Raw genomic sequence first — 26,061 nt, forward strand, 5'->3', positions numbered from 1 at the left:
TTTTTAGCCAGGACACCGAACCAAGCCCACACCTGCTTAGCTTCAGCCAGTCGGGAGGAGCAGAGTGTGTGGTGGTATGGAAACTGAAGGTGTGCCATAAAATGAGGAAACACACGTTTTTCTGGTTCCAGCCTTTTCAAAAGTAAAAAAAAAAAATAAAAACATTGGCACGAAATTGAGAATTGCAAAGACAGCCTCGTGCACAAATGAGTTCCAGTATTTGTTTGAATTTATGGGAACCTGCAGTCTGTTTGCAGCCTCTTTTGGGACCTTGCAAACCAGCTGGTGTTTCATACAACTAAGGGCAAATTCAAGCTACGCACACTCAGCCTTTTTTCCTTTATTTTGATAATGCTGGATTTATTTATCAATTTTGTATGCTTAATTATGATGCAGTTCTTCATAACTTAATTTTTTATTTTATTCAGCCTTTTTTAAATTCAGTGTTCTTCCATTGTGGCTCTGGCTGGACTTCAGGTTGTGTGTTTGTGGTTGCAGCTATTGGAATGTAGGGTATGAATTTTTCCTTCAAATCTTTGATACCTTTGTAGGTTATATAACATAACTATGTAGGTTGTAAGGTATAAAGTAATATAAAAAATAAGGAAATAAAGTTCCTGCATGCTTATAGATTTGGTTAACTGCATTCTCTAGATGCTAATCTCTTTACCATGCCATTACTTGTCAGTGCTGTCCCTGTGAGCATTTACACAGTCAACTACAGGAATTACTGGCGCATGAACAGAGGCATAATTATTAGATTTTTCTTCTCAAACATTTGGCGAATATTTTCACTCGCATAAAAAATATTCTTATCAAAAACTAGCTTTTGAGAAATTAGTATTTTTCTCAAACATGTAGTGGTCAAAAATGATTGGTACCCCTAAAGAATATTTTAAACCAAACAAGTGGAATCTGTGATAAAATTCAATTTTTTTAATTCAACACATCAGGTAACGGATATATTTTTTAAAAAGACATGAACAGTTGAAAATACCAACAAGCAATGAGCACTGTCAGGGCAATAATCAAAAAGATTCAGAAGTCTGCAACCAGTCCAAATTTGCCAGGGAGAGGATGCATATGCAGTGGAGTTCACTGTAAATGTATCGACCCACCAAATATTTGCCATGGCTTCAAGACTGTAAAGCATTTTCCTGCTACCTGCATTGTGTATGATAAACAGTACACACACCAAGCAATGCAAGAAATTCATTTTCTCTGATTCTTTTGTGCATTTTGTATTTTAAGTGGCTATGTAATTAAAATAGTCATCTTTGGCCAATCATTTGATGTACCCTTCACTTGTCTTTTACAGATGGTGGTTTCACTTGGTGGTGTCAAGAAAAAGTGTTTGAATGCAGCACATAAAAAATTACATATGAATTGATTGGCTGGGCATTGACTGACATTTGTTGTGTGTAGTAAATTCTAACTGTACCAGGAAATTTACTTCACTTTGTGTTTTGCCTCTTTTCACCTTTTTCATGTTTAATGCAACATTGTAACAGGGTTCTTTTTCTCCTGTACATAAATGAAGATCTGTCAACGTTGTTCATTTTTGAGGAACATCTTTAATTGACAAGGAAGGGAAAAATGAAAAATGAAGTGAAATCAATTTGCTCTGGCCATGTTCGGTTCAATTTATCCCTATTCAGCAGATAAGATCCTCTCCAAAATAACAAAAGACAAAAAAGTACATGTGAAAGTTGCATCACCGGCCGACTGGCTGATCCATGGTAAGAGAAGCTAATGAGAAGGGCCGGCCATTTGCTTCTTCTGACTGTCAGTCTGCTCTGATTCATCCTGTCCCTGAGACCTATTTTCATCTCTGCTACAGGCCATAGTCAGTCTAGTTCCTGGACACTGGCTGGGTTTTTCATTTGGATGAGTGCTCTTGCCTCCTGAGACGGAGTGTCCAGCATTGCGTGAGGATGGGCCTGCAGTGGTATGGGATGTGATTGTCTCCCCTGATTTCCAGACCCCCTGACCAGTGAGGAGGGAGGGGACGGTAGGATTTTACATCAGCTGTGGTGTCTCCGGGCACAGACATGGTTCCCTTCCAGGACATCCTATACCAGGTGAGGAGGTGCGTGGAGGAGTCATCCCCAGAAGAGGTGCAGAACCTCCTGAAGGAGCTGATGGAAGTGCAGGTCCTGTCCAGGGATTACTACCTGTCGCTAGCCCAGGAGGGTGATTCTGAGGACCTGGCGCGTAGGATATCTCTGCCCATTTGGCAGAACTGGGACATGTGCCATGGTCCCATCCAGCTGCTGCTCCACAGGCTGCCACCATGCAGTCCATGTGCCAACGGTGAGTAATCACCTACTATACTTCACACGCTGTTCCATTCAGCTCCTATCCCACCCCTCCAAACTACATTTATACTCTACTTAATCCCACCTCTCCAAACTACATTAATACTCTACTTAATCTCACCTTTCCAAACTACATTTATACTCTACTTATCCCACCTCTCAAACTACATTTATACTCTACTTATCCCACCTCTCCAAACTACATTAATACTTTACTTATCCCACCTGTCCAAACTACATTAATACTCTACTTATCCCACCTCACCAAATTACATTTATACTCTACTTATCCCACCTCTCCAAACTACATTTATAGTCTACTTAGTCCACCTCTCCAAACTACATTAATACTCTACTTATCCCACCTCTCCAAATTACATTTATACTCTACTTTTCCCACCTCTGCAAACCACCTCTCAAATCTTCCCCTTACATCTCTCGAACCACTTTTAACCTTCTAAAGTGCAATTCAAAAGTTGTGGACTTATTGTCATATTTTCCCTTCAGTATCCCGCATATGTTTGTACAATGGTGGATAGTCTGGATTTTTTGGTCTGTTTCCAGTATCTATACTGCAATTCACTGAACCTTGTTGCATGCACTATATTCTATATTTTAAGTTGTCTGCAAAATAAATATACACTAGTGCAGTTTTACTGCCCTCACTGACCATAATCTTCCTCGTTTTGGTTTACTCCACCATCCTACTTTATGTTCAATCCATCAATCTCTGTTTTTTATATTGTTGTTTATAAACTACATGTCACACAACATTTCATCGTCAGCCTGGTAACTACATTAGGTTGCAGGTTGCAGTTTAAGAGTTCTGTGTCTTGATTTAAAGACCAAACAATTTATGCTTCCCAAATCTGAGGAAGGTCTGTTGATGTCAGGTGTTCTCATCCTGTGTGCCTTATATGCACAGGTGTCGGGGACTGTAGTAAAAATAGCAGATAAAGTTAAGTGCAACTGTCCTGCTTTTCATTTGACTTCATCTAGGATCCGTTCATTTCGATACGCACTATAACTTTCTACATTTAGTGTTAACGATTGACACACGTCTTTCCTCGGTCACTCGTGGCACGTTGTCACTGAGGCACAACCTGGTGTTCAGGTTGGGTGTGTGCGGTTGCGATTATTGGAATGTATTTTTTCTTCTTCAAATCATGAAGCGTGTGTTGGTTACATAACATAGATACATACAATGCAATGAATGTTTGGTTGGATATGAACGTAAGTGAGAAGGGGTAACGTTACTGCCGAGATAGTTCTAAAGCCAAACCTCGAAGCGACGTGATGACTACCTTGGCATCTTACATTTTAACCTTTAAAATTATGATTTTACTCAGAATGTGGCTTTAAGACATACAAATAATGAACGCCAAGACATTTTCAAGTAAAACCACGTGAAACCCATCAGCTCGTAGGCTACCCGCGAAAGCAGCTGAGGTGATTGTGTCACTGGTGTCAATAAACTGGCTGAAATTAGGTTCCAAACGACGCGAAACTCCGGTGCTGTCATATTACATTTTAAGGCTTCAAAATGATGTGTTTACATTATGGCATAGAGATTATGAAAGCCAAATATTGTCCTGCTAAAACCATAAAATTAAACTGATATTTTTGACATAAACATCGATTTGAAATTGGCAATGGCAACATCCGATTATGATAAAATGGATCACATAGGCTACGTCCCCTCTCTCCAGTACTCAGTTGTTATGCAAAGCGTGCATGTGTTTGGAGGGAGGTGCTGAACCTCTCTTGCTTGTTTCTCCAAACTTACGCACTGCACCTTCACGCACTAAAACTTCGCGTTCTATAAATGCTTCTCTCTTTACTTAACGACTTCTTAGGGCAGTCCCTGTGAGGAATAGGTCTCCATTTAGACCAATTGACCTTCCAGATGTTTTGCCTACCCCCTGTCCATATGGTGAAATGGACTGCATTTATATAGCGCTTTTATCCAAAGCACTTTACAATTGATGCCTCTCATTCACCCATTCACGCACAGCATTTTACAATTGATGCCTCTCATTCACCCATTCACGCACACACTCGCACACCAACGGTGAAAGGCTGCCATGCACGTACCAATCAGCTCAATTAGGGGTTTGGTGTCTTGCTCAGGGACACTTCGACACCCCAGGGCGGTGGATCGAACCAGCAATCCTCTGACTGCCAGACAACCGCTCTTACCTCCGGAGCTATGTCGCCCCTGAACACGCGCAGTATGGCAGTATGGCAACTTTGAAAGGCCGCATCTCAGAACAGTCACACCAAGCTGGTTCTCCTGTTAACATGCCACTTTACCATACGCACCAAAGCGAAACCAAAAGTGTTTGGCGACAAAGCGGTGCAGGCGCGAGCTCCGATAGCGCATTAAGTTGGAGAGCTACAAATTCGACACTCTCAAAACAAGTTGTTGCTCATGACAACTCCAACGGACTACAGATTTTGGATAATCCAGATGACGAATTTTTAAATTATATGAAGAAGGTAACTGTCTTATTTTATTGGGTTTATTAAAGAAAGTAAATGATTATAACGATGCTGCGATAAAAATGTTATAACTGAGCTTTAAATTAATGACGCTTTATATTCTTAATTTAAACTGTGTAAATAATACTCGTTCGGACCAATTTCATTTTGTTTCTTGAATTTTTTGCTAAATTTTGCATATACAGAGCAGAGATGTCACTGAGTAGCCTAATGAAAAATTTACGGGTACGAAGGCGTGTTCGACGTACGGTGATTTTCTAGGGGAATATCTAAACGATTAGTTCTTTCACTGCGTTTTCCTTTTGAGCAACACTTCATTTAGGCGATGTATAAAAGTTTGTAAATGATGCAAACACGATTAACTGCACAGTGTAATTGTGCGATGCAATTTGAGCATATTGTATTCGGGCAATTTTACTGGACATAAGAGTTTTTCTTTTCTAAAAATACATCCATATAAGGCTTTGAATTATTATTATTATTATTATTATTTTGTTTTCAAAGGCTTAGCTAGCCAAAATATAGATTAAAGTAGAAAATGAACTTTGGAATTGTGAAAGGCCTTGCTGATCGCTGTGGATGGAAAGTCCCAATCGTTAGCAGAGCCTGGAGTATAATCACCTTGTACCATAATGAGGAAACCATAAACTTTAATTTATCTAACAGCGAGGCCAGTATGCCTCAATTGCGACCTTGAAGTGTATGAGTAGGTTTTTTTGGATTTTTTTTCTTTTCAAAATTCTAAGATAGGGTACTGTCAATTACCAATAGGCTAGTGATTGTTACATCAGAATGAGAATCAGGGGGTTCACTGTTAAGCGCAGCTAAAGAGGGATCATTTTGGTAGCCACACATTCATCATTGTTTCAGAAACTCACGATTGTTATAGCTACTCTGCTGTATTTTTTTGTATTTTTTTTTGGGGGGGGGGGGGGGGTGTAATGTAAAAATAAAAAAGGAATTTGAACACAATGGATGTTCAGTTATATATACAGTGACAGCTCGTTGAGAATCACTACATGGTTAATTTTCTTTTTATTGATTCCCCCCTTTATTCTGTCGGCCATGTGCACAAATTGCTATTGGTGGTTTTTTAAATTGTATTATTTATTTACACTCATTGAATGGTCTATTCCGGGTCCATGTACTGTCAGTTTCTCAGCTGAGCAACTAATAACGCTGGTTCAACCCCCAAAAGTTAACCATAGGTAAAATCAAAAATAGATATTTTATGTCATTCTTAAATTTATTGTTATTTTTTAAAAATGTATTATTATTATTATTTTTGTATTTCCCTGATTGTCACAATGTGCTGGTGTGTGTTCTTCTAGGGTCAGAAATGCAAGAAATGGCTTTGGACCTTCAGGAACATCTGGGCGAGACTTTACATGACGAGGACCTGATTGGTGAATATCTTTTTTCCCCCACAAATGTCCTGCACATTGGTGATCTGCAGATAATGCATTGGACATTAAACCTGGGTCAAATACATAATTCACATACTTCCTGGCCATTTAAATACTTTTTTTTAGAATGCTGTTCCAAACATTATTGACCCCAACTTATTACTTTTGAACATTCCATATGTTTCATATCACCTTTGATTCTTACCATGTTTATCTTCAATAAATCAATAACCACATCCAAAGTTTAATATCTCCTACAACAATTGTACTCTGCATACTCACCATTTTTATTTGTTGATTATCTTTTTTAACCTGGAATTTCATGGTGTTTCGTGTTCTCTACTCCTAGTTTTCCCCAGTCATTTTGTACTGGAATTCTTCTTCCTATTATTATTATTATTATTATTATTATTATTATTTGTTGACTGTAATCATTGCATCAAATGAAACTTGGCAGTATGAAGTCAATGTTATACAATGAGTTGACAATTTTATAATTTCTTTCCAAGTACCACAAAGGTGCAAATGCTAATTAAGACGAAGCTGCACCCTGATAATGTTGCAGACTGTATGTCTCGCTCTGGCTACTTTGCCTCTGCCTGATACATGTACGTTGTTGGTGATGCGTGCGGACAACATCAACAAACATACAGTCTCCCAAGCCTTTTGCACAGTACACTGTGACAGTCATCATTAGCCAGATTTGAGTGTACTAGATAAAGTAAACTCATTGTACGGCCAGAAACACTGGTGATTCCAGAGTACATAACTCCCTGCTTCATCAGGTACCTCTGTCTGTAGATTTGATGGCATTTGTGCTGGCAGCTCCAAAAGCACCACAGTATTTCCTTGAACTGCAAATTGGTGTAGGACCAGAGCTAGTTATCTCAATTGTCACTTGATCGTGCATTAAAAGACGAGACTCGTGCACTGTGCAGTATCTTTGAATTTATCACCTTTAGGCTACAGGTTCAAAGTCTCAATGAGATTTATGACAAAGCACTGTTCTTTACCATCAATGGAGAGGGAACGGGCCGGGATTAACCCCATCCTTATGCATTGACACTCTCAGCAGTTTTCTTCCAGCAGGCCTATTGGGCCTAGGCAGCAGCAACTGTATCGCTTTTTCGATTGATGACACTTTTATGTGCCCTCATATTTTGACGTGAGAATGACTTGCTCCTTCGGAATAAAATACGTAGCTCTTATTTTCTTCCTGATTCTGTGTGATTGGCTTGTTACAAACACCGACCCTTTTAGGTCAGTGGGAAATCCTGGATCGACAGGTCAAGTTTATAACCAGCACTGTGATAGCAATTATCCGTGATAGCCATGGTTAGGATTTGTTGAGCTGACTAACTGTAGCCTAACTAAGCTGAGCTTCTTTTGTGATACAGGCCCCATGTTAGCTTAGTTTCCAAGGCCTTAACTGGCTGTTGATTGAAAGTCAAATATAGAAACCAGCAGGAGCTCTAGGACTGGAGTGTGAGTCACTAGTTTAGAGAGTTGTTGACTGAGAATATGCAGCTATATAGGCAGCTGTGCCAAAACGTTTGCCAGCTGGTTTTCATTAAGTCACATGTCCTCCGCTAAGGCTCAGTGTCAAGTCTGTTTGCATTTCTTTTTGTGCACATGTCCCCTGCCCTGCTGTGAAGGCAATGCCAAAAAATACATATATACTTTTTTATCCAAGAGGCAATTAATCTGTCTGCTTGCTGTTTTAAATGTAAACAGCACCATTTAGTTTCCCAGTCAAACCAGTCCATCACCAGCATGCACCCTGTGGTATCTCACATAATTCTCCCTCTCTCTCTCTCTCTCTCTCTCTTTCTCTTTCTCTGTCTCTCTCTCTTTCTATTTCTCTGTCTCTCTCTCTCTCTCTCTCTCTGGTTTATCACCTTTTTGGTTAGCTTAACTGATGTCTGCCTACCTATGATCTGTAATGTTTGTAAATCCTGAGATTAGTAAGAGTCAGTTGGGTTCTGCTGGGAGGTTCATCTTGAGTTCTGGTACAATGGTACACCATCACTTCACCACAGTCTGGTATGGAATCCTTACCATGCCAGAAAATACACTTCAATCCTGACCAGCGCCATCACATGCCAGGCATTGCCTTAGTCATCAGTTTCATTCTACAAGAGGGACTCTCCTTAGTCGGCTGCCTACAATCTTTCTCTGTCTGCTGCGCAGGAATGCAATGACTGCACAGCTCAACTGCAAAGTAAATTAACCATTAACACTACAGAGAACAGTACATGCTTGATTGCTCCCTCCTTGAACAGCCTTTTAATGATATGGCCTTTCCAAATTGGGTGGATAATAAATAATAGGTAAATGAATAACTAGTCTCTTCACATTTTTTTTAGGTTATTTTCCTCGAGATCTTCTGGATATCCCTGGTGGATGCTTCTCCCCCTTTCCCCACGATGATTCTTTGGACATCGGTAGGTCCTTGATTGTGCAGCTCATCACCTATAGTCTTTGGCTAATACTTGGAACGACTGTTCTCTCAAAAGTTGATTTCCTTACAAATAACAAAGCAAGTTATGTCTGCTCTGTGGCTGTATATGTGTGTTGTGTGTCAATGTATGTTTAGAACCCAAAAATAATTGTTGAAAAATGATCCTGTGAAACCATGGAGTGAATTTCTTGTGACGAGGTCTTGGAATATTCAAAGCCTGAAGTCCACATGTTTTTGGTTTTAGTTGTTGCCTTTTGGATCCATTTTTGGAGTTCTTTGGTCACTCTTCATTGAATTCTGACCTCTTAGGGCGGGCGTACATTATACGAGTTGCAGGATCCAGATTGTTAGTTTTTTTTTTCTGATCGGGACCAAACTGTAAAAAAAAAAACGTTAGGTCATAACATCGCAACTTGCAAGGTATGAGGTACTATTTTGAACCAATCCAACTGGCTTACAGGTTCTCGATTGTTTTTTGACGTGTTTTTCATACAGTCGGCTTGAATTTGTCAGGTGTGAGAGGTCATGCAAGCCGATTCTGTGTTTCACTTCCTGTTGGCCAATCAGGAGGTGGCTTCATGTGTGACATTTTGCCAACTGTGCTTTGCCGACTGTAACACCATCTGATCTGGTCATGAGCTCGTATAATCTATGCTATCATTCGACCGGTTGTCACAATCTGAACCTGTTAAGTGTTAAGTTAAGTGTGAGAGGTCATCCGATCTCACAATGTCTTAACCTGTGAGAAAATCGTGTAATGTACACCCGCTCTTAGACAAACAGACAAATTTGGCTCACCTTCACAAATTGTTTTGTAACACAGTATTTATTTATTTATTTATTTACAGACATATCAAACATATTACAGACTCTGTTTGAAGGTCAAGAAGGATATTCCAGTAAGTACCATTCTCAAAATCCAAACTAAGTATCATTTAATCATGGGTTACAGTTAAAGTCTTCATTAAATTTTTCTAAGAAAAACATTAAAGATATGAGTATGGAAATGTAAAGTTGAAAAAGATTGAAAAAGGTGAATTTCTATTGTATATTATAATATAAAGATTAAATAAAATATATAGATACAGTTTATTGTCAGGTAAAGGGATAGTTCACTTTCAGGAGTTTATAATATATTTGTTTTAGTGTTTCTCTTAATTAATTTTTTATTTTTTTAATTGTTGCTGTCCGTGCTGCTTTGGAGTTTCTTGAAGTATATTTTCTTGCCTTAGACCGCAAACCCCAGAATGCCCCTTTACCAGTCATTGTAAATCGAGTCAGTCATCAGAAACCTCTATAATTGTTTAATTTGACTGACCCATAAAATATGAACATGACGATGCCCTGTGTATTAAATAATAAACATTTGAAGCCTTTATCCAACAGGGTGGCACATAGCAGACAATATTTTGATGTTATTGTGTCTTCATCAATACCAAGGCTCATTTAGTCTTTAATAAAACATTCTTTCAAAGGAATGGGGTTTTTTTTTCCATTTTGAGAGAACCTCCTCCAGTTTTGTAAAAGCATACGCTTGTTGTGAGTTGCTAGTCTGTAGATTCTTATTTGTGGAAATGCAATTCTTGCTTTAGTCTGGCGGGCCTTTCACTTCTTCTTTTCACTTCTTTTGAAAAAACAAACAAACAAACAAACAAAACAGGTGATGCGGCTACTGTACCAACTTCACCAGCCAAGTCGGAGCCAGTTCAACAGGAAACAAACAATGAAAATTCCAGTAATGGAAAGAGAGGTATAATCTCAACTGCTGCATGTGGCGTTGCACCAACACACCTCCCAATGAGAAATGCCTAACGATTGACCTTTTCAATGACTTATTGGTTTTTTTATATTCATATTTTAGGCCTGCCTGCCTACATGGCATCTGGAGATCCAAAGAAAGCAAAGCGCAGAAGGAGAGGTGATCCACCTGTTTAGATTGAGGACATATTTTGGGGATTATGATTTATATTTACACTGCAAAAAAGTTTTAGTCTTGTAATGAGACTTAAAATTTTACTTATTCTCTCAAGCAGAAAATAGGTCATCAAAGGGCAGAGACAAGACGCGCAGGCCCCAAAAGAACGGCGACTGCGAAAGTGAGTGCGCTCGCGCTTCAGTATACACAACCACAGGAAGCCCACAGCGTGTGCATATCACCACTCTCTGCGCCTGAGTTCATCGGAGGGCACAATCTCCCACTCTTCTGAAAAACATCATTTTGTAGGCCATAATATGGGCCCTGGATATCACTTGATGTCATGTACCTAAGAGCTCTCTTCAAGCGTGGTGTACATGAAGTGATATCCAGGATATGTGTGCGTGATTATGATTTTAGTTTAATGTGCATGACAGTCAATAAATGAATACCTTAATAGAGGCATGTAAAGCCTCTGTTTGATGGCAGCCATCCATCTCTGGGTGGCAAACATGGGTGCGGCTTGCAGTGATTGTATGCAGGGCCAGCCTCTGCATAGTCTTCATTTATCTTTCCTGTATGCCCTGTTCTACGCGTATGCCAGTTGCCTTTGATGATCTTTAGGAGGCTCAGAATTCTTGACCTAAAATAGACTGACACATTAGTGTGCCAGGCAGTCATTGAATATTGGATGGCACTTTGAATGTGGAGCAGAAGAACAGTACAGAAGTACAGCATTGAACAGTTGGCACCGACGGATCTTAATCTTACCAAAGAAAATACATATGATGTGTTACATTCGTGCAAATGTGACCAAATGTGGACATTCTAAAAAATAAATGTATTTAATTGTTTCCTTTCTTGCCACAGATAATGTTTCACCAGAGAAGGGGGTTGTGACCGCAGCTCCCCCAGGGATAGTCCGATTCGGGCCCTGCACTGTCCCACAATTTCTGCAGGTCCCAGTCTTTGTGCCAGCTCCTGGTGAGCACAATCTCCATCCCCAAGTCGGGTTTCCCTAGTCTTAACGAGGAGTGGCCTGACAGCTATTCCAAACATCTCCATGGTTCTTGGCTTTGGGCAGCATCATGCCCCAAAACATCCCATACCTGCCCAGTACCCGAGTCCACAGCTGAAGACGTACGGTAACTTCACTGTGGTAAAGTAGTTAGGGAGCTGGGTTTGCAGCTCAAAGGTTATTGGTTTGACTCCTACCTGGAGTGCTGCTGCTGTACCCTTGAGCAAGGCACTTAATGTGAATCACTTCCAGTGGATATCCACTTCAATAAACGGACTGTACAAGAAATTTTTTTCAGTGTCATCATCACCACCATCCTCATCATTATCATCAACTTCATCATTGTCAAAATCGACATGAAGTCCCAGGCATTACAGAATGCCGCAGGAAGGATAATTATGTGTATTTTTGTCCCCATTCAGGTGGTCCATCTTTCCAGGTGATTCAGACCTTTGCACCTATCCCTCAGCAGATGGTCAAGATCCCTGTGGCCAGCACCATGGGCCTTGGAGGTCCCACCTATGTGCTGGGTGAGGGAAGCACCGCTGCGTGAAAGGTCTACCACACACCCACTTCCTCCTTCTCTCTCGGTGTCAGTTCATGGGTAACAAACCATGACTCACAAACCAGCCTGAGCTTGTTGTTATTTTGGAATGAAAAGTGAAAATGTTGTGTAAGTAATATGGATAACTGGCATAAACGCTCTATGCGGTTGTTTAGGGCCACAACCGCTAGAGGGGCCACACGATCCAATGTTAATCTAAGGTAAATAACGTGATTTTCGTATTCACGTTATTCACTGGGACTATTGCGGAAGAGGCAGTATAAATTGAAAATGGAATGGCAACCGAACAGTTCATAACAATGTAATGTAGGAAGGATTTTATGAAGTAAATCCCCCCCACCCCCCCCCCCGCTCGACAGACTTGTTTAGGGCCACCAAAATCCTAGGGCCAGCCCTGATGGATAAAATGTGTACTGGTACAGAGAAACATGAGAAACCATTTGAATGCACTTCTCAGGATTCATGCTTTCATAAATCAGACATTTAACAGCCACTAATTTGATAAGTGTTTTGTATTCCTAACAAAGTCCATTCTGTGGAGGTTATTTCTTGTAGAACCCTTAAACAGAATTGAATGTTTGTAAGCTGAAGGTCATTTGTAAGGAATTAAGAGTTTTGTTTTTATTCATTCACGGAACAGTTATGCTTTTGCTGTGAAAGATATTTAAAGGCCCAGTGTCCTTTTGTTGAATCTCAAGTCTCACTTCCCCTTGCTGAGCAATGTGGACTTCCTGCTCTGAATGTGTCTGTAAACCTACCGCTCTGCGGTGGTGGACTATGAGGGCTGATCCATTTCTGGATTTCATAAATATCCAAATAATTTATTCCACTTGACATTTTTGATTAAGTCACAAGCTATAGCTGCAGATTGAGCGGTGAAGACATCTTACCGTGAATCTGTGTAGTAGTGAATCAGTAGTGGTGTAATACTGCTGTTTAAATATTGAGCGGGAATAACTGTTTGAACAGCAATGTCACTGGCCCTATTGGGGCTGTGCACTCCTGTGTTTATATTGTCAGATTCCCTCTGCTTTTGGACTAGCCCCAGTTAAGAAATTTAGAGTTCTAATGCCCATTTGACTGCCAATGGCCTGTCAATAGATGCACAGATCCTTTATCACTCTTTGAAGGAATTTATTTTGCTAATTTTTCAAAGTTGGTCTACATGGTCACAAAGGCACACAAATAATGTACAGTCATAGATCATTCACTGAAAAAATGGTACACTTGTTATATGCAGGGTTGGGGTCAATTGCATTTAAATTAATTCAGGTTAGGAGATAAATTGTAATTCAGTAAATAACTGAAATGCCGTCATATAACATTATGAGCATTTTTAAGTTCATGATTTGAATTTCAGTCAATTTCCCAAAATCACTTCATTTAAACATAATCGCTCAATTACAGTTAAGGTAACTGAAATGGAGTTGAGCCCCCAACCCTGGCTGAACTGTATTTTAAAATGTCTAAGTTCGGTCTCCTCTGTATCAGTGTCCTGTTTTATGATTGATGTGATTAGATCTGGGCCTTATCGATGTGATTGATCAGTGTTCAATTCAATTTAATTCAATTCAAAAAAACTTTATTGTCTATCACATAGTGTTAGAAAATTGTCTGTTCTGTTTTCTGATCAGTGTGATTAAGGACCAGTTTTCAGAATGATGTCATTGGAAGGGGGTCCTGCTTTCAGACCACTGTGAATGTATCAGGGTATTGTTTTCTGCCCAATGTGAATGGATCAGGGTCTTGTGTCTGACTGATGCTATTTCCTGTGCAGTGCCATCGCCGACAGTCACACCCAGCCCCCAGGTCATGCCCCAATCTCCCGGTAAGAAGCCGCAGTAACCCATGGAGACCAAATAATTATTTCAGCAAGTGAGAATGTTCAGCAATAAAGTCGGCCAATGATGAGTGGCCCTCGAAGACATTTAGGGTCGGAAATCAATGTTCCTTGATTAATCTGGAAAACTCTAACCCATGAAGGAACTTGCATTTTCCACAACACAGTTCATTGAACACATAGCACTAGATTTGGCGTCAACTCCATTTAAATGTAGTCAATTCCATAAATGAATTGAAACTCAGTAAATTAATAAAAACATCAAAGACCATGGACATTTCGCCTTTCAGTTAATTTCCTGTATTGACTAGATTTACATAGAATTCACCTCAGCTCTGCAGAGGACATTCTGTGTACTGTATTAGACTTGTGTTTCTGATCTTCTTTAGTTGTGCACTATTCAGGGCATTTATCCGTCCCTGCCTTTAATTTTCACACTTTTTAAAATGCACATTATCTGTTTATTTTGTTAATCATTTACTGCATCAGCACTTCTTTTTATCACTCGACCGTCCTTTACTCAATTTTTTACAACCCGTTTTACAAGCTTGTCTGTGTTTTATTTATTTATCAAGCATTCTTTTATGTAAATGTACACAAGTGCCCTTGAACGTCATCTAATTGTTTACATTGTTTGTTTTGTGTTGTGTATCTGTAGTGTGTTTCTCTCGCACCCTGGCTCTAGAGCAGTGGTTCTTAACCTGGGTTCGGTCGAACCCTAGGGGTTCGGTGAGTCGGTCTCAGGGGTTCGGTGGAGCCTCCGCCGCAGAGGTCCACCCCTCAGTCTAGTCTGCAGTTAGTGGGCACACACACTATTTTTTACTAAAGAAGGGTTCGGTGAATGAGCATATGAAACTGGTGGGGTTCGGTGCCTCCAACAAGGTTAAGAACCACTGCTCTAGAGGAACAACATTTTGTTCTGCTGTGCACTGTTTCCTCATGCATCGGTGAATGAGAAATAAGCATGAACTTTATCCAGCTTCAGCTGGGCGCTGAATTTATGAGGAAAGACTGACATAGACGTCCCGAGAGTCGTTGTGAAAGAGCAGTTGTTAATTACACGCCCCTTCCACACCAGCTGTGCGTGTTGTTTTTCAGTGGCCGGGGCGGTGGTTCCCCCTGATCTCGTCTCCACGCCTCTGAGTTCCTCTTCAGACCGTGCAAACAAAGCCTGGTCTGTGGCCTCTGTCTCCTCCCTGTCTCCTGTGACAGGTACGTTCGCTGCTCCTCCTGTGTGTCAGTGCTGCTCACCCGCTGCATCATTGTGCATTAAAGGGACCACATAGTAACTTACTGTGAAGAACTACAAATAATTGACTAATAATAATTAAAATAATTGCAACTAATTACACATGAAAATGAATGTGGTCTTTAAAGTAAAGTAATGATGAATATTTTTCACGGCAGTTTCATAAATCGCAACATATGAAAGGAACAATAATTGATTTGCCCATATTTTGTGATGTGTTGTAATACTATGAAAACATATTTTGTATTGAATAAAAATATTTTTTAAAAATGAAAATTAAGCTCAAGCAAAGTCTTTAGTTTGAGTTTACGCCACCATGGGGTTAACAGTTCTCAAAAATAGCTGTGTTTATTAATCTGAAATGGAGTTGGTTGTAAAAGTGCGCACACATATTGATTGGATTTTCCTGTTGCATTTCAGAGGAACCATCATGCAAAGGCTTAAAGTCCCCAACCACCCATGTGCCACCAGAGCCCGACACACCCAGTAAAGTTTTAAACTGAAGAATCATATATATAATATAATAATAATAATAATCATAATAATAATGGAATTGTATATTGTGTGTATGTAGGGCTTAAACAATAAATAAGTAATGATATAATTATGGGTTGCAGCCCTGGTGGAAACCCTACACACCGTTATAGCCTGTGTCTGCTTGTTTCTCCATTCTTCAGAATGTGTTGCGGAATACATGGAAAGGGCCAAATCGCTCATGAGGGACACGTGCGAAAATGCGACTGCTGACCCCGGTGTGCCTTTCAAGTCCCTCTACGTGGATGTGGGCCCGGTCAAGCGGCAGGTGCAGGCCAACGTGGGGCGGAATGCCAAAAGGTGCCTGGAGAAGGAGCTGGTCGTCCTTGGTGATGGCGATCGGAGACGGGCCACGCTGGAGAGGGGGCGGGTCTTCGAGGAGGAAGCGGGGCAGAGGCGCACCGGGGCCTCGATTGCCCTGCTGGGGAAGAGCGGGGCGGGGAAGACGACCTTCATCCGCAGGCTGTGCCTGGACTGGGCCGAGGGTGACCTCCCGCGGTTCGACTTCCTGTTCCTACTGGAGGGACGGGCCCTGAACGTCCCGCAGAGTGGGTTCAGCCTGAGGAACCTCCTTTTTGACATTTCGGCCAACCCCAAGCTTAGCCGAGACTCTGACACGGGCATCGACGTGGACGTTGTCTTCAGGCACGTCCTGGCCCGCCCCCAGAGGGTCCTCATCATGTTCGATGGCTTCGACGACTTCAGGGACTGTGATGGGCTCCTGCAATCCCCAGCCACAAGCGCCTCCAGGGACGACTACAGCGCCAAGCAGCTCTTCTCCGGACTGTTCCAGAAGAAGATCCTGGCCGGGTGCACGCTGCTGGTGGCAGCCCGGCCCAAGGAGGTCCTGAACCAGTGCCTGGGGAAGGTGGACCGGATCTTGGAGCTTCCGGGCTTCTCCCCCACAGAGGTGGAGTTCTATGCTTCCCGCTACTTGGCGGGGTCCCCTTGCCGTGACCAGGCCCTGAAAAGACTGCGGGAAGGTGGCTATGCTCTCAGGCTGTGTGCGAACCCCTTACTCTGCCAGTCCGTCTGCTACCTCCTGGACAGGCAGGGCGGCAAGAAAGCGCTGCCGTCCACGCTCACGGGGCTGTGCGAGGCAGTGACTCACCACCAGTTGTTTGCGATTGGCCGAGAGCAAGAGGGGGTGGAGTCACGGCGGGCAACAGTTTTGAAGCTCTGCCATGCGGCTTGGGAGGGAATGAAATCCCACAATTCCCAGCTGCCGCTGGACAGTGAGCTGAGCCCCGCGGAGCAGTGTGAGCTGGAGGCAGCCGGCGGGATTCTCACCCGCTACGCTCAGTGGCACGGCAAGGAGGAGCCCGCAGGGCATGGCTACGGGTTCGGCCACATGCTCACCCAGAGCTTTTTGGCCGCCCTGTACCTAGCCCTGTCCCGGGACGTGAGCAGCAGGGCCTTGGTGGCGCAGATGGGGGTCCAGCCGCGGAAGAGGAAGCTTCCGGCTGACTGGCTGGACATCACGCATAGGCTCGCCATGGCCCTGCTCTTCCAGAAGAGGGCGCTCTTTCGGGATTGCTTCGCGGAAGCCAAGGGCGGGGCCCGGGGCAGAGACGTGGCGGCTAAGCGGGCCGCGGTGACGGCTCACCTGAAGCGCCTGAGCGTGTGCGAGCCAAGCCCCTCCAGGCTCCTGGAACTGTGCCACTGCATTTTCGAGACGGGCGACGTCAAACTTGCCAAGTGCCTGAGCAAGAGCCTGCCCTGCCAGCTCTCCTTCAGCGGCGCCCAGCTGGACCCGCCTGACGTCTTCGTCCTGCACCAGCTCCTCGTCCTCAGTGCCAATAGGAGCTTCTCCCTAAACCTGGAGGAGACCGGCATCAACGTCTCCGGCCTTAGGGAGCTCCTGGGGCTCAAGTGCGTCTCCTCCTTCAGGTGAGAGGTGCCGGATTCTGTCTGTTACTTCTCCTGATAACCGCATATCTGAGAGCTGCATTATCTGGTATCAGTTCAAATTTATCTATATAGCTTATCTCATCATAGATTTGTCTCAATGTTCTACAGCAGTACCGGCTTAAAATGGCCACAGAAGCAGGCCTGGGGTGACAGAGGCAAGGCAAATACTCCCTAGGGGGAGCAAATAGGGAGAAACCTTAAGAGGAACCCAACTGACATTCCATAGCGACCAACATGTTCGAATATTTAAATTCTGAAATCAGTCTAAATCAGCCTGAGACAGAGTTGTTCACAATGAGGTGACTTATTAACAGCCAATGCAGTGTTTCCAACTGTCGTGTGTGCATTCCAGTTAAGTGTATGAAGTTACAAATGGCTTGAAACCTATGCAATTACTGGGAGTCTACTGTAGATTTAATTTTTTTTAGTAATGACTTAAATGAATGTCTCGTTACAGAGCTTCCATAGGGGATGTGATTAGCCTGTGGGAAGATCTGCAGAAGACGAATGCAGAGGGTCTTCTGAGAAACACAATTTCAAAGTTCACTATCAACCCCTTCAAAGCTACACGCCTGTCTCACATTGATGACCTCACTCTCCTCATCCAGATCTACAGAGAGAAAAAACTTCCCTTCTGGTAAATTAACAACTTGCCCTGTTACCATTAGACATCATTATCATTAACTAAAGTATTATTCAATTATACCCAATACAAAGCACTCTTGAATATATGTCAAAATACACAATGTGTGTTGTGCATCACTGATGCTTTGATTGACAGCTTATTTAAGACAAAAATTGGTTGGTCTTTTTAATGTGAAATCATGACAAAAACTGAATAGTAGCTCAATTCAGGAAACTAAAAACTTGGCTGGTCATTTTTTCTGAGAATGTCCTACACGCTGATGAAGGCAAATCCCAAAACCCCTGTGTGCACGATAGACATAAGTTATAAAATTAGAAACAAATAATTTAATATTTTGAGAACGCTTTCCCCTTGTTCTATTTTCAAGTGAAATTTTATCAGCGGTCACTGTTACCCATTAACCAGCTTAACAAATATTAGTGATGGACCAAAATCCAGTGGCTCATCTGAATCCAGCTAGACTGGCAGGACATAACATTGAGCAAATGACTCTAGATTTCAAGTCAACAGTTCTGAGTGCAAAGGACCCTAAGGAATACTGTGGTGTTTATTTAGCCTTTATGCAAGATAGCTTCCTGCTTTAAAATATGATATATTTATATAAAATATAAAATATAATATATTTTTAAAAATGCCTGTAATGTAAAAATGCCTGTAATGTAATGTAATGTAATGTAAAATAGAGCAGCCCTAATATAGCCATATAATGTGTTGTTTCAGTGACTCCAACCAATCAGAGCCCACGTTGGACAACGATTCCTTCAGCATCCCAGCTGTGAGGAACCTTCGAAGGCTGGACTTCGAGTGAGTGTAGGAATGAATGGGAGGGTAAAGGAATGTCGAGGGAGTGAGGGTGGAAGGGAGTAAAAGAAGAGATGAGAGAGTGAGTAAATAAGGCAGACAGGGCTTCATTTGTAAATCAGGAAGAGCTGGAAACAAAATGCCCATGTGAGAGAGGCATCTAAAAAAAAAAACAAGGCCAAAAGTGAGATTTCCTGGATCCTTTTCCAGCAGTGTCCAGCACTAATTAATCACTGGAGGTAAGGGGCAAATGAGAGAGTGAGTGAGAGAATGAGAAAGCGCTCACTTGCCCACGTATTGTGAAATACTGCCAAATCATGTTTTATTTCAGCATTTTAAAGTGCATTTCCGTAATGGTGTACTGTTATCATTTAACTCTTTCCACGGTTACCGTCTAGATTAAACGGATGGTTATTCTCTCATCTTGCCCCATTCAGGCTGGGTGCACAAAATGGTCCCGCGGGATTCTCGAAGCTGGTTAAGATCCTTCCGGACCTGCAGTGGCTGCAGCACCTTGAGTATGTACCGCACTTCAGGGCCTTCAGATAAATTGTGAACTCAAAGCTATAGGTTTCCATCTCACAAGAAACATGTTCACATAGGAATGCTATTTGTTGTTTTTTTCCCAGTACGAAATAATCTGAAATGACTTCATTTTAATCTGTTATTACTAATGAGGATGCAATACAAGACAATACTCTGATATGGAACTGGAAAATTATAAATGCTTGGTGTCTCTAAACTAAATGACCTGCAGACCCTCTAATACTAATCTCTCACAATGCAGTAAGACTTTTTTGTGCGTACTGCACAAGCTCAAAGTTGTTTAGGGGAGGCCTGCAGTATTCTGATTTTGTGTTTAAATAAAAGTTTAGAATTTTGGGGAAGTTTTGAACTGTGAAGGAAATGGTGCCTCTTCAAACTGAATTATTTTTTGCTGAGTCCTACAGGCTATTAAAATCTCAACCTTGGTATTATCTCACTCCTGCTGTAGCATTTTAGCCACACAGAGATTGCTTTGGCTGACAGGGTGTTGGGATTTATAGAGTTAGCTCCTGAACTAATAATTTTCTGTGCTTCCATTTGGACCATCTCCGGTGATTATTTCTGTGTAATCACAACGACATTGTTTAGTTCAGTTCCTTAAACACAGTGACACACGCACAAGTGACTTGAATACTGTTTATTTATTTCCTTTTGGTTCCTTTTTTTAAGAAGAAAGTGTTTATATCGGACCGCTGTTTTCCCCCTAGAAAAATTCTCACCTTTGTTCCAAGTGAAACTGCTTTGGATTGGTTGGCACACTGTGCAAGGTCACAAGTATAGGCATGGCAAAATAAAACTCAGAACGGAGTTTTCCCTAGAGGCAGCCTATTTTGAAAGCTCAGGGAAAAGCAACCTGATGTGAAAGCAGGAGCTATTCCCCGCAGGCCAATTCACACAGGTCTACTTTCAGTGACATATAGACCTACCCCACACAGTCTGGCAGTTTCACAGGGCTAAACTGGTCCATGAGGAGGAGGCTATAGCATCCTCAGTTCTCACTGGAGTTCAGTACTTGCTATAAGGTTCTCCTGGGGTGGGGTGGGGTGGGGTGGAGAGTGTTGAATTATTGAATTGAATTCCATGAATTGGCTGATTTGGTAATGGAATTGACCCCTCAACCATGGCTAACCAGATTGAACACGGCCACCTGGACCAGGGTTGGCCAGCCCAGCTCTACTGTGTTTAAACTGTAATAGTAGCCTGTCGTGTAGCTTCTGCCCTCTCATATTTAGGTTAGCTTCGTTCATTTGAATATTAGTGTTCTTACTTTTTGTGCTTTGTCGTGGCATGTTTTCCGTTTTGCGTTGATAGTTTCCTTGTCTTTCAGCCTGGAGGACAACAAGATTGGAGACGCCGGGGCGGAGATGTTGGCTGAGGTGCTGCCTGCGCTGCTATCTCTGGAAATGCTGAAGTAAGCCCCCGCCATACTGTATGGTGCGATAGCCCCCAAAGATCTCACAGAGTTTCCAAAAATGACCATTTCTGGCTAAGGATTCCTCCTCAACGAAGTGATCAGTGGAATTTACACGGTGTATTTTTGATAGGCCCCCGTCTGACTCTCTCACACACCCCCAGGGTGGGGTCCCTGGATTGTGTAGAGGTTAAGATCAGGAGGGTTTGCAGGGTCCTGTGGTGGCACACCTTTATGCCTGTTGTTGAATTTCTTTTTTGTTTGTTTCCAGCCTATCACAAAACTGCATCGGAGATGGGGGCGTGGCCAAGCTGGCTCAGGCACTCTCCTCCCTCCCTGCTCTGGTTTGCCTCAGGTGGTGACCCACTCAGCCTTATTTTATAGACAACATACATCTCTATGAAAGTAACAATAAAAGACAAAAGAACAAATTTAAAGATGAATAATATTATAAAAGATAAAGGAGGTACATGAGGTAACGTTATGTGCACCGTAACTAAATCTCCCTGTCTCCGTATTTGCTGCATGCAGCTTGTACAGCAACCTGATTGGCGATGGTGGAGCTGAAAACCTGGCTACGGTCCTGCCCCAGATGAAGTCACTGACAGATCTAGAGTGAGTGCCTCATGCGACACCGTTGCGCCATGCCAGTCACACCGAATCCTCCAGTCCAAAGAGGTGGTTGCACTGGTGTTCTGCCGGTGGCCCTTCCCCTCTGCAGCGTCCCGTACGAGCGCCGAATATGCGGGTCGGCCCTTGGTGTACACCGCTTAACGGTTGGTGCTTCTCAAGAGAAGCTGTTCCAGAACTTTCAACATTGCACATCAATGAAAAGCAGTGGCAACTTTACAACGATGGCATGTGTAATGTGAAACTGAAACTGTTTTCAAAGTGGGGCTTTTTGAAATGTGACCCCTCCTGTGTCTGTGCCCCCTCCCCCACAGTGTTAAATATAACAAGTTCAGCGACTCAGGAGCCATGATGCTGAGTGAGAGTATGAGGAGCTGCCCGTGGATGAAGACCATAGGGTAAAAACTACCCCCTTACCACCGCTGTCTGCACACCACCACACATAAGTACTCTCTTACAATCACCAAGCACCTGGACACTGCACCTCTGAACTACCCCCAGCAGTAGTGTTACTGTCCATATACCTGGTCATGTAGTAGAGGCAGAGACCCACAGGTTGTTCAAGTCCAGGCCTGACACAGTGCTGGATGCTCTATTCTGTAGGTAAATAACAAAGTTATGTGGGCTTAACAGCCTTGTCCAGTCATTATGTATTTGTATGTTCTTACATGCTTAAATATAATGTTCGACCATTTCAGCTCTATGTAATATATTGTACATGCATCTATGAATATATGAAGTCAGCAATATCCAAAATATATTTTGTAATGCATCCTATATATTTGGACGATATATAAAATGCGTGGAAATGGATACAATAATGGAAAATGTTTATAGCTGGAATTCCACAGTCATCTGGCAGCCAAAACTACAGCATGTTGTGAGACTCAAGACTATAATCCAGCATATTCAGCCATTACCTCCAACAGCATGGCCTCCCAGTGTGTGTTATCATCTAAATCGCTGTCAGGATAGCTGCCGGTTACAGTTCAGTTAAGATATTTCACATGTGCCTTTGACACTGTTGGTTTGCCTCCTGCTTTTTCAGAATGTGGAACCATTTCATTCCCCACGGTGTTCTTGAGCGTCTGAAACAACAGGACTCTAGGATAAGAACACTCTAGAATACCAAGGACTACCCTCGTGAATGGGAGTGACTTCACAAATTTGGCAGATGACCAGTTCTTGCAAGGACTACCTGTCGATCTGTCTGGCTCTTTGGCATGACCCTTTTTCAGTGTGCTTGGAGTCTAGAAAAGCAGGTAAAAAAATGGCCATCTCTGGTGAGAATTGGTCTCAGTTCGGCATGTGGCTGACACGTACTTGCCTTGTAAAAGAATCAGCTTTTAAACTAGTCCTATTGCTTCCTAACAGGTTTTCAAACCTCTTCCTGAGCACAGCTACTGAATTGCACAGCCACTGTACAGAATCCTGTACTTAGGGTTTCCAGATGCCCGGTTTTGGACCAGAATTTTCAGTTTTCAAATAATTTGTACAGGTCTGGTCCGTGGTCCCGACCAGATGATATAAATCTGAACAATCTGAGCAACTGATTGAAAATTAACAGCTATTTTGTAATGAATTTGTTCCATTTGCACTGTCCCCCCACTGGTCTGCGATTGATTCCGAAAGCTTGCCCCTGGGCCATGATTGGTTCCAACAGTGTGTATGTGCACGTGTGTGCATTTAGGTGGTGTCTGATTTTGACACATTCTAAATCTGGCGACCGTGCGTGTCCTCTCACTGCTACTCTTACAGGTTCAACGCCCATGTGGCTAAGTTGTTAATATTCTTGATTTTGACTTATTTCTTTTGTGGCGCTATTTCACTTCCAAATGGAATGTCTCTCGAATGACACTATGACAATCGTTTGTAAAACCCTTTCGTTGCATTTCAAACTGGACTGCAAAGTACCATCTGATTAGATTTAATGAAATGGCTTCTTCTCAAAAGAGCTAAACATATCTTTTTAACTCTAGTTTTGAAAAAATGTTCTCTCATAGGCAACACAACTTCAATTTTTTCTCCAGTTCCAAAATGCAATTCATTTTACTGGATGCTGCTCTGATTTGATTGTTGTAAATATGTGCTGTTTACTGTATAGGAATGTGTACTGTATGTTGATATGTCTGCATCTTATACTTGCTTCCAGGTGAAGGTAACTCATACTAGGTGTTTACACATATTAACGCACTGAAATTAGATCCTTTGTGTTTGTGTAGAGGCTGATGCCCATCACAGTGTCCTTTATATTTATGTTTTGGTAAATTAAACAGTAGCACTATCTTAAAGTTGTTACCAAAATTTATGCTGACTTTTCAGGGACATTAACTCACAATGTTTTGCCTCTACTTTATGAATATTCAATACAATCATGATTGCTACTGTACAATCTCAGCTTTGAAACATATTAACACTATTGGATTTTAGTCTGTAATTTTACTTGCTAATACAAAACAATTACAGTTTTAACTGCCCTACGGCTTTGACTTGTAAGCTAACTACAGTTGCTCTTCACAATGGTAACAAACAAAACAAAACCAGCAGCTTGAAACTTAACAGTTATTTCACAGTACAAGCGAAACATATTTAACTTTAGCTAATTACTGAAAACAGTAACTTGCAGTTGCTCAGGGATGTAAGCTCACATTTCATGAGGCAGTGCTGGGTGGAGTGCTGCTGTAGAGATCTTTCTGTTGTTCCATACACATACTTGTTGTCACATGTCTTTGTAAATATTGATGTCATTCACAAGAAGAAGAAAAAAAACGTATTATGCCTGTGTGTGAATGTGTGGGTGGGAGTAGATGTGTGTTTGGAAAGTACTGAAATGTACTTTCTCTCCATTACCAAATTTGCACCTGATTGCTTCTGTCACTGTCAGCATTCAGGGTTTTTTCTTTCTTGTGTGTACATGTGTGCGCATTTGTGCATTGTGAAACATTTGCCTCATTTCAGGTTTGTATCTCCACAGCTCACTTTGTTTCTGTGAAATACAAGTAACCATCTATTTCTGTGAAATACAAGTAACCATCTGTTGCCAGCATAATTGGAAAAATGGGGGGGGGGGGTCCGTCTTGTGTTTATATCTATATCCATATTGTACTCTTGCAGAATTTCGTCAAATCTATGCAAGTGAAAATGCGAGCACTTAAAACAGAAACCAGATCAGGTGCCAGATTGGTACCTAATTATCAAGTGGTGGTTTTCCGGCAAGTCAGAGCCTGAGACCATAAACAAACAGTACATTTTACTTTCAGTCTCATGCATAAACCTACACACAGCAAGCTAAAAAATGTTCAAAAACAAGCACCTGTTTAATACAAAATGTCTTCCAAATGTATGGACCTCGTACATGACAATGTAATTAAACATTTTCTCTATGCCTGTAGTCACAGCCACAGGCTGTCCTGAAATGAAAGCATACCCTGTTATTCGTATTTGTCCTAGTGAGGAGAAGAGGTGTATCTAGAAATTTTTACATGTGGTGGCGAAAATGTGGCAGACAGTTTTGCCGGGGGGAGGGGGGTGGGGTTCCGGCACTCAAAGAAAAGTTCAGTTTCGGTGACTTCTGCAAGGTGACTTTCGTCCATCACGGAAAGAAAGAGCATTCTTTTTTGCCTTTGATTTTACAGAACATTGTTAGAAATAAAGCATGCTCAAATTGCATTACTAAATAAAACATGGTTACCCTGTGTCAGTTCTCATTTTCTTGCCTATTTTAAGACTTTAGGCAATACAGTCACACAGTGCTACATTATATTTTCAGGAAATGGGTAGGTGGAGTGGCAAGCCCCACCCCCTGCCACCCTGTAGATCCACAACAACATCATTCAATGACTCCATGGTGCTGTGCACTGAAGTTGAATGCCACCTTTATCTGTAGACCCTGAAGAAAGGAATGTTCCAGCATTACTCATGTTACCACAGAGGTAGTGCTGGCTCTGCATGTGCACTGTTAAGTGGGGATTAGAGTCTTGTATTATTTGATAGAAATTGATAGAAAAGATTATATTTCCTCAGCTCGTTTTTTCTTGGCTAATTTAGAACCATCTAGTGGTGGCTTTGTGTAATTAGCACCTTGTTATTGTTTGAAGAACTAATGAAGAACCTTTTCATAGGCTTTGTGCAAAATACATTTAAAGGGATAAGTCAGGTGGTACAAACCCAACAAAAATACTTTTTTTAGGGCTATATTGGCACTATTCGATTACAAGATATGTATTTATGCAAGCAAATAAACATATGACTAATTGATTTTGTAAGTTTGTAAGTTTGGTTTATTGATAGTGTCTTTGTGAAATAGCT

General features: G+C 41.9%; 1 protein-coding gene across 3 annotated transcripts; it reads left to right on the forward strand.

Annotated features, from left to right (window-relative positions):
- Positions 1–25,450, forward strand: ciita (class II, major histocompatibility complex, transactivator). 3 transcript variants are annotated; one of them, XM_035399227.1, is made up of 21 exons: positions 1–2,313; positions 6,152–6,226; positions 8,593–8,670; positions 9,536–9,586; positions 10,348–10,437; positions 10,549–10,605; positions 10,718–10,783; positions 11,473–11,586; positions 12,043–12,150; positions 13,963–14,013; positions 15,124–15,237; positions 15,695–15,760; positions 15,952–17,698; positions 18,177–18,356; positions 19,086–19,169; positions 19,604–19,684; positions 21,040–21,123; positions 21,395–21,478; positions 21,655–21,738; positions 22,068–22,151; positions 22,802–25,450. In XM_035399227.1, exons 1-21 carry the CDS (start codon positions 2,052–2,054, stop codon positions 22,875–22,877), a joined length of 3,636 nt encoding a protein of 1,211 aa, XP_035255118.1. In that variant the 5' UTR covers positions 1–2,051; the 3' UTR covers positions 22,878–25,450. The 3 variants fall into 3 exon arrangements, with proteins under 3 accessions (XP_035255118.1, XP_035255119.1, XP_035255121.1); XM_035399228.1 differs by having other exon boundaries at positions 10,721–10,783; XM_035399230.1 differs by lacking the exon at positions 1–2,313 and adding an exon at positions 4,350–4,817.
- Positions 25,451–26,061: the final 611 nt, after the last annotated feature.

This window comes from Anguilla anguilla, chromosome 17 (genome assembly GCF_013347855.1).
Source record: "Anguilla anguilla isolate fAngAng1 chromosome 17, fAngAng1.pri, whole genome shotgun sequence".
In the NCBI taxonomy this organism is placed as follows: domain Eukaryota; kingdom Metazoa; phylum Chordata; class Actinopteri; order Anguilliformes; family Anguillidae; genus Anguilla; species Anguilla anguilla.